The sequence below is a fragment of the Hakea prostrata genome, chromosome 6, assembly GCF_041222555.1.
Source record: "Hakea prostrata isolate BN-2017 chromosome 6, UWA_Hpros_2, whole genome shotgun sequence".
NCBI classification, from domain to species: Eukaryota; Viridiplantae; Streptophyta; class Magnoliopsida; order Proteales; family Proteaceae; genus Hakea; species Hakea prostrata.
Window position 1 is genome coordinate 29,255,704 of NC_142605.1, and position 9,526 is coordinate 29,265,229.

The 9,526-nt window shown below is 36.9% G+C and overlaps 1 protein-coding gene across 1 annotated transcript; it reads right to left on the bottom strand.

Annotated features, from left to right (window-relative positions):
* Positions 1-2,123: 2,123 nt before the first annotated feature.
* On the bottom strand, positions 2,124-3,062 carry LOC149013159 (senescence-associated family protein (DUF581)). The gene is made up of 2 exons (XM_089159072.1): positions 2,699-3,062; positions 2,124-2,585 (listed from the first exon to the last, which is right to left on the bottom strand). The coding sequence occupies exons 1-2, from the start codon at positions 2,989-2,991 to the stop codon at positions 2,396-2,398; spliced, it is 483 nt and encodes a 160-aa protein (XP_089015198.1). The 5' UTR covers positions 2,992-3,062; the 3' UTR covers positions 2,124-2,395.
* Positions 3,063-9,526: the final 6,464 nt, after the last annotated feature.

Consider the following 9,526-nt stretch of genomic DNA (forward strand, 5'->3'; position numbering starts at 1 on the left):
CACCTCAAGGTTTTAGAGTCTGGGCTGGGCTGGGCTTTTGAGCAGCAAGATTCAGTATCAGGCCCGGCTTTGGATGGTTCTTTGCTTAGCCTCACTAATCCTATGCTCTAATTGTCAATGTTAGATAAGGCCCATTGATTAGTGTGTACATTGCCCTGGAGCAGATAACTACTGAAAGCATCTAAGTAGTAAGTCCCCCTCAAGATAAGTGCACTTTTATTCCGACTTCCCCAGAGACTCCAATAGCACAACCGCAATAGTGACGGGTTTTCTGCCCTTGCGAGGATAGACCCATAAAAGTTTTGAGAATCCAAGAAAAGGTCACCGCGAGACGAGCTGTTTATCATTACAATAGGTGTCAAGTAAAGGTGAAGTGATGTATGTAGCTGAGGCATCATAACCGACCGACTAAGATGCACACGTGTTATGATTAGCAATGGAGGATCGTGCAAAGCATAACCTGCACAGTTTTTTATGAAATTTTTTTAATAAGATAATCTCAAGCAATTAGTATCATCAAGGATGACAGCTTTAGTCTCTTATGTACCCTGATTAATCACTAATCACAAGTTTTACTCAACTTAATTAGGAATCTTTTAAAGTTGATAAGATGCGAGGCCAAAGGCAAAAACCAAGCAAATTAAAGTGGTCATTAGATGATAATGACAATTTAGGATCTAATAGAATAGAACAGAATACAAAGCATCTCCCCTAAAACAAAGGAACCCCCACACAAGTTTCCATCTTAATCATGCGACATGCCGGTGTTTAAGAAGCACGCGTGTACTGCTTTAATACAAAAGAACTGATGCCTCTTTAGTTGGGTTTGGGAACTATATTTTTAGATTCTCTCTGTGACTTCACTGATGTTTATATGAAAGCAAACAAAGCAAGTCAGCATCGAACCCATAAAAGCAGATTCACCACCCTCTAATAAGGAGAGTTTCCTATCTATCAAAAGTATTTAAAGAGCTTCTTCTTCTTTTTTCAAGGAAATTTAAAAATGTGGATCAATTTTCAAGAAGAAAGATTCTAATACATATAATGGGGACTACATGATGACGTGACTTCATACGTATGTTTCCTATGAATCGAATCAACAACACAGGCTCCAACAAAGACTTTGCTTCAGTCTAAATGTACAGGACCATCAAACAAAACACTTCAGTCCATCGGATTGAAATCGAGATTGAAAATCTCGAGATTTCAATCTCGACTATTAGAATTCAACAGATTTCGGATCGAAATCTTGTTTGACTGTCAAGCGCATTAATTTATGTTTCACGAATGGATCTGGGCTCATGAATTTGATCTTTGAGGGTCCATGGCTTTGATGGGCTGCGAATTCAGATGGGCTCGGTGGGCCGGGTTGATCTGAGGCAGAATTCTCAAAGAAAACCAACCATGTAAGGGTAGGATGGTCATTTTCTTAGGACTAGAATCACAAAACCGACCTGAAAAGTGGGCCCTTATAGATGATCAGCAAGATGAAGGGACCTGAAAAGTGTACCTTAGATTCCAATCTTACGACTGTAATCATCAAAAAGACAACACATCCCATTTACACACGTCGCTCTCTAACAAAAGACTCCACACTCGGAATAAATTCGACGACGAAAAATCATTTCCGGGTCATTACTTTCTGTTGTCTGCAAGGAGGAAAAAGGACCGATCAAAACGGGACCCACCAGCTACGTTCGACAAAGACATCACCGTACAGGTGTCCTCCAGAAGCAAACAAAGACCTTTGCCACCGCCAAACGAAATCTGTCCTGCCCTTTAAGCGAAATTTCGATCCGACGGACGAAATGTAAAGCCCGCTCAGAAGGAAACGAACACATCAAAGTAGGACCCAACGGTGTGCAGTAGGCAATTTATAGCTGTAGTACCCACCACCCATCATCACTTCCCATCACCTTCATTGTGGGTCCCATTTCTTCCTGCCCCACTACCGCTCGCGTACGCCAAGGAAGCAAATAAGTCAAATAACCAATAAAGCCCCCACCATTCACGAATCCCTTTTTCTTTTCTTTTGTGTTTTTTCTTTCCAAACTTATATAAAATGCAGATCTGAATCTATTTAAAATTCACCGGAAAAAAACACAAAAGAGATACAGAGACAATTTTGCAGAAAGCTTCCTTGATACATCTTCATAGTTCTCATCAGTCTTGTCTTTACAGTAATTACAGACTATATATATAGAGAAGAAAAAAGCAGAACGAAGCAGATCGAAGGCAGCAAAGCTCATTCAGAATTTCCCTATACACATTCACAAAATTTTAAAAAAGAAACAACGGAAAAAAAAAACTCAAAACGGGTTTCCTCTCTCTCCTCTGCTTCTCTTTTGGAAGTTAAGTAACGCTAATTCTACCGATTTGATTTCGTATTTTAATGTCAAGCAGCGGCGACGGTGCCGGACCGTACAGGGTAATTCTGGGTTTTGTTTGGAGAAGTAGACGTTTTCCTCTTCTCTTTCCTCAGAGCCTTCATTGAACCAATAGAGAGATTCCAGTTCTTCTCTTTAGCTTCATCAATCTCTATTTGCTCTTCCCTGCACTCTTCGCTACAGAATGGTGTATCTCCTCTGCAAATAGATTTTGTTTAACCCCATCAGTCCAAAACATTAAAAAAGCAAAGACTTAGAGTAGAGTAGTACTTATAAAGGGCTTGGTTTGAGATTCTTTGATGAGTTCTAACCTGTACATGAAAATGTCTCTGTTATCACGGAGAGACTTCTTGCAGAGGAAACAAGCTTCAAGGAAATGAGGCTGATGGTCTTCGAATCTGCTACTCTGATAGAATCTTGGAGACCTTGTCGAAGAAGAAGAAGAAGTAGGAGAAGAAAGAGCTCTGTAACTAGGACAGAACCCAGATGATCTCATTAGGATTGGATAATTATGATTTCCCGAAAACCCAGCTTCCATATCGGCAAGAGAAGCTAAACCATCATCTTCTTCAATGAAAGTCACTCTTCTCGTGCTACCTTCCATGACTTATCAGTGACGACGAAGCTCACTCGCAGGTTTCTCGAATAAAGGATGCGAGAAAGAGAGAGACTGTAAGGAAGTTGCCAAGAGAATGGCAGATGGGATTGTTTATAAAGGGGTTTCAGACTTGCAAGCCCAATCTATCGCCGTTAATTCAAACCAGGGTTTCTGGAATCTCTTCCCCCACAGAATCCATTGGCTACAAGCTTACAATACCGCCATTGCTCTTTTTTCTTCCGTTAGTAAAGTCCGTTATGTGATAACCCTTCCGGGGTAGTTAAAAACTTAAAACTACTGAAATGCCACTACTCAACAGTGATGGATATCGATCCAACGGTATGAGATCCTCATAACGTGGGTGACCATCGGCCCAGCTCCGTTACCGAATCATACGATCAAACCGGTTACTGAACCCGGTTAGGTGGTGACTTTATGTCGTCACCACGACTTCCCTTTATGCCGGTCTTTCTTGTCGTTTTCCTCGCGGCAAATCGCAAATTAGTAGTTTTCTAAGGTTGGGGCCCACAACCCATGACAGCATGGGGCCCAACCCATCAAACCTCTCACTCTTTCGACTCTTTCGGGCCATAGTTTTTATGTGCTCTACTTCCGATGTAATTGTTCTTTCTCCCCCCGTAGCCCGGGTAGCACGCCAGCCCTGCCCGAGTTGCCCGTTTAGACACGTGTACCATCAATTGGTCCACCAGCGCAGCACTTTATTTTATCAGAAACTAAAACGTGGCGTTCAATGGACTCCACAATCTCAAGTTCTACAATCTGGGAATGCGAGCCCTACCCTCTTGCCGCAAATAAAAGTCCCCAAAGAATGCTCATTGCGCATGTTCCGGCGCATGATAGTTTTCAGGCCATGAGGGTATTTTGTGAATCGAGACGAGACAGGATCTCGTACATCATATATATACATCTCTGTGTTTTCTTGATACTTTTTTTACCATACAATTTTTACTAGAGTTTTACTGTTAATTCATTTTATTCGCATTATACTTAACTCTACGTTGAAAAATGTAAAGAGAGCACATAGGAACTTGGTTAAAATTTAACATCAGGAAAGATCAAATACCGATATTTCACACATAAATTTTCTACTCGCTATTTTAGGGGACCAAAAGAGACAACGCCACGAGCAGAAAAACGAGGAAGAAGAAACAGAACCCAAAAAAAAGAAAGGCAAACCACGGGGGGGACCCGACACCCCGAGCGGGTTAGAGATTGGATATTACATAATATATGTTCGGCAATAGTTGAAACCACTGCCTCTTCATTAAGAGGTGTTGGCCTTATCATTATAACAACTCTTGGTTGACGATATTGACTACATTTTATTTTTTTTTTTTTTTTTTTTGTTTGCCAACCCCGGTTTATAAACCGATGGTTCGACCCGTGTCGCACACCTGGCTGTGGTGAGTGAGTCTCCCAGAGGGGATTTTTTGCACCCGTGTCGCACACCTGGCTGTGGTGGGTGAGTCTCCCAACGGGGATTTTTTGCATCCACAAGAATTCGATACCAGAACCTTACTTAAGCGAACCAAGTTGCTTACCACTTGGACCAACCCCGTTGATCTACATTTTAATTTTTGATGGCGAGAGTTTCTTGCCATTTTCTTGTGAGATATTTTCGTTCCTTTATTTTTGTTAAATGAATCGACCACAGCAATAAAGGGGTAACATAAACCATGGATTTCTGGGTCCCACCAAGAAAGTATCATCAAACATACCTGCCCTTGGTTGCAACTTGTTGATGTGGTCCCACTAGAATCCATTGGTTTGGAACTCGGAGACACTGTTTTGTGTAGGTGGGCCGGCCCACGGGCTCGTGGTTTGGAGTAATCCTATATTGTAAATGTCAAGTTCATGAACCTGGAAAGTGATTTCATAATTTTGATGGTGACAGAGATTTGTTAATGGTAGCTTTTGTAATTATATCTAATAAAATATTAATCATAACAACTAAAAATTATTTGTATTATTTGTGAGAATCTTTTCTATTATTTGTGTAATGAAATCTAGTACAATTAGATATTTGGTAGTTATATATTAGAATATAGTGGTATATTTGTGCGTTCATGAAATTTTTATAAACAAACATCGCTATCTTATCAAAAATTTTATATGCATAACTTGTAAATGATAAGCTATAATGTGCATATATAATTACAAGATGAAAAAGATTAACGACAACATGTATCGAAAAAAACTATTATATAAAGTTTGTGAGAATGAAATTATGTATAGAGATATCATATTATAAGTTAGCAAAGATACTAAGTTTCTCATAATATATTTAAAAAAGATTCTGATAAAGTATTTCATTCATACGGCAAAGTTAACCTCATAATACAAGCAATTGCAATGTGGGGTTCACCGATTAATAATTCATCACTTCAATATAATTTTTTGTAGTGATTTTTTAGTATATAATAATACATTGGTAGCTATAATCACAATTTAATTATCACCTAATGAAAATAACTAACCTTTTTAGAAAAGCATTAATTTGTTTACCACAAATTTATTTTATTTTAATTTAAAAATTATATATTATTTGAAAAAGAAAAAACAGAGTAACGACGTCGAAGAGAAATTAAGTCGCCAAGGTTCGCAAGTTGGAGAAAATGATGTATATGGAATATCTTTATATATATATATATTAGTTTTTTCATATATCTCTTTCTTTGTCAATAATGAAAGCAATATTTATGGAATGTATATACACTCTTATGCCGAATGATAAAGATATCTCTCTTTTCTACCAAAATGACAAAGATATATTCCCTTTCCATTGAAAATACCCAAATATAATATTAGTTGAACCCATATTATGATTTTTTATTTACACAAAAAAAATATATGTAGAAAAAAGAATTTTGTTTTCGCATACAATATTTCACATCTAACAACTCAACCTCACAAATTTTTTAAGAACGCCAGATTCTCTTTCTCTCTCAAATGATTCATTATTCACACTAAATGCAATAGAAAGCTGCAATCGAAGGTTTTATATTTTAATTTTTGGATGTCCATAAAATTTCATCAACAATCGTTTTATAATTGCGCAAGCTGTCAACGAAAGATGTTGAATCATACATTGAATGATGACTTTAAGATAATTAACACACCCGACTGCCAAGAGTTAGAGCACAATATGAAAATATACTCAAAGAAAAGAACTTTGCAAAGAAATAAGCAAACAAGCATGTATTCTGTGTGAATTGTATATAGTTCATATATAAGCTCTCTCTCTTCTTTCTTTCTTTCTTCTTTTTTCTTCTTCTCTCCCTTTTTTTCTCTTTTCTTTTTCTTCTTCTTCTTTTTTTTTTTTTTTTAAAACATTTGATTAACTAAAAAGAGATACAGCAACAGGCTGAGGAATAGGTTCCTTCAACCACTGAGTGGATTTAGGCCAATCCAACGCAATCTAACGCGTTAGGGCCTCCTGGGCCAAGGAATGAGCTACAGTGTTAGTCTCCCTTGGAACAAAGTAAATTCACGTGAAATGCGGGCAGCAGCCAGCCTACGAATATCAGCAACTACATTCATCAATAAGAATTTGGAGTCTTTGAGGCTCTCATATCAATTTATAACATGACTGATATTTATAGTTACCTCACCCTTCGCGATCATGAAGAGTCTCATAATTAAGGTCATAAATGTCCTCTTTGACGGGCCTCCGTACCTCATCGGTGTCTCCTTACCATCCTTAACATAAAATTAAGTAATTAAAACCAACACAGCCAAATTTAAGTCTTGTTAGACATAAACATGTAATGAAACTAATGTAGTACATGCTTTAACTCCATCAAAGGTGGTTTGTTGGTAAAACAGAAATCATTTCAATTGTTTATTTTTTTGAGAGTGTTGTCTTGTTAATGCTTCATCTCCTTTTTGCTTGTTTGTGAGAAAGTGATTATATATACAACTGGCTTTGAGAATGATGATTAATTAACTTTACTCAACTCCACCATCTCTCACTCACTTTACCTATTTAAAAAAGAGAAAATGAAAAGCACCAGCAATTGGAGAGTAAGGTGACCATAATTGGGATTTGGGAATCGAATTTTGTAAAACTTTTATGTGTGAGTTACTATGAACCACGTGTTTTTATTGTTATTGTTTATGTCTTCACATGTTTATGTCTACTCTTCTGTATTAATTACACCAAAATGGTGTAGGAGAGTTTTTAATTAGGGCCTGTTGATTCGATTCAAGGAAATTTACGTATGAGGTGACGTTATCATGTACTTAATTAAGGTTTATTAATCTCCATTAATGTATGGCTTAATTTACATTATTAGAATCTCTTCTTCTTGAAGTAATATCAATCTCCAAGTGATGCGTCAAAAAATTGATCAGCCCTTAAATTCCTGTAAACAATATTAGGTGTCGGTCAACTCAGCAGTCGGGAAACCATATTCGAAGGTTAAGTTAATAAGGATACCACCCAAGAACTCTAACAAAGAGTTGCAAGGCTTATTTGGAAGATGAGACTGGAGTGAAACAATTTAGTTACATTTTTTTTTCATGTGGTGCTTTAGTTTATATCGGGTTTACTTCATATTTTCGATCGTTGGATTTATTCACAAGTATCGTCTATAGTCCTCCGATTTGATCGTAGGGTTTTCCTACCTCAATCCGAGTTAGTCACGGTTTCCATATGAGACACGATCATCTATCCCAAGTTTGACGGGATCACATCTCTTTCTATAACTGTCGGTTCCTTGGTGCTTATAATACCTCTGGATTTAATCCTTCAATCGATTCTCCGATCAGGATAATTGAACCGACCGTGATCCGACCCAGTTTATCATTATATTTACTCATCACCAAAAAATGAAATGAAATGAAATCTTGAAAATTTCTCAACCACACATGCATACAGTTGATGAACTCTTTTAAATAATTTAGGTAGATAGAGTAGAGAAAGGAAAATCTACTCATAAAAAAGAGACAGGAGGAGTGAATCTGCTTTTATAGGTTCGATGCCGACCTGCTTTGTTTGGTTTCATGAATGAAAGATCCACGAAGTTACAGAGAAAGAAAAGAGAATTAAAAACTCGACTTCTCCATCAGACATTATATATTGTATTAAAGCAGTACTACACTACTACACGCGTGCTTCTTCTTTCTTAAACACCAACATGTTGCATTAGATTGAAACTTTGAGTTGTCTTCTTCTTTTCTTTCGAGATGCTAAATTCTATTCTATTAGACATTAAATTCTGATTAGTATTATCTAATGATCGATCGAGATCTTTAATTAGCTTGATTTATGCCTGTGTCACTCATCGCATCTTCTTATTTCTTTTTTATTCAAGAAATCACGGGATTAACTTTAAAAGATTCCTATTTAAGTAAACTAAAACCGGACACTTGTGAATTCATCAAAATCTGTGCGATTGCGAGTTAAGCTTTGCACGATCTCCTTAATTGCTACCAATATTCTATAATAATATATACTGCATTGGACACTTTACATATAAACTCCCAAGATCTACAATCAATTATATCTACTATCGTTAGAATAAATTACAAATACACTTTTACTATTTATGGGTATTTGTAATTGATTTCTTTTATGGTGTTGTTGTAGAATTCGGTCCCTCATGGTCGATCGATCGATCGAACCTGCAAAAACGTGTTCGACTAGTATGGTCGAGTATTGTCTCCGACCAACAAGTTAGTTCAGTATGAACAAAAGGATCAACCACTAGATCTTAGTTAATTGAATAACTTAAGAATACATACCGGATGTCGATGATAATATGTCTTTATATAATTCTAAGAAGTCGGTTACTTGTGGAATTCTTGTTCAGAGTTGTATCAGGAATAAGTCTCTCTTTCGTTAGTCAAACTCCACTCGACTACTATTGATAGGGTTTGATATGAACTCCTCCTCATACTTCTTATGACTCCTAATTAGGGGTGTAAATGGACTCAAGTTACGAATTCGCATCCGCATCCGTTTAGGGCGTCCAATTATTAATAGGATCGGATATGGAACCCTACCCGATTATTATCCGCCGATAAAATTATCCGATTAAGTCACTATTAGATTTATTATTCTTACTTTATAAATTTTACGATGATATGTGACTATTTTTCTAGAATTTCTACTAAAATAGCTACCAAAGTTGTTAAATTCTTAAATTTCAAACCTAGCCTTCACAAATAAAAAGGTAAAGATATAAACAGTAGTCGAAAACTTGATTCAATCTATATTCATGCCCATTTAGAAGAATCTACTTAAGAAAATAACATCCGTAATAAACAATGATATTATCCGAAACCGCCAAAATAATAGGATGCGGAATGGATATACCACTATCCGATCCGAATCCGATCTGTTTACACCCCTACTCCTAATCTTATCTCAAGTTACTCGGGTTCGTTTCGAACTATGGTGGTCTGGTTGAACTTTAGGTTCGACCATACCAAATTCCGGTTCGACCACCACATATGGATACTAGATGGATGCATGGAACATTGTGTCAATAAACAGTGATATATTGTTGTGTCGCTC

Coding starts and splice junctions, on each gene's coding strand:
- LOC149013159 (XM_089159072.1), bottom strand. CDS start 2,991: ATGGAAGGTAGCACGAGAAGAGTGACTTTCATTGAAGAAGATGATGGT. Junction 2,586..2,698: donor AGAGACATTTTCATGTACAG/GTTAGAACTCAT, acceptor ATCTATTTGCAG/AGGAGATACACCATTCTGTA.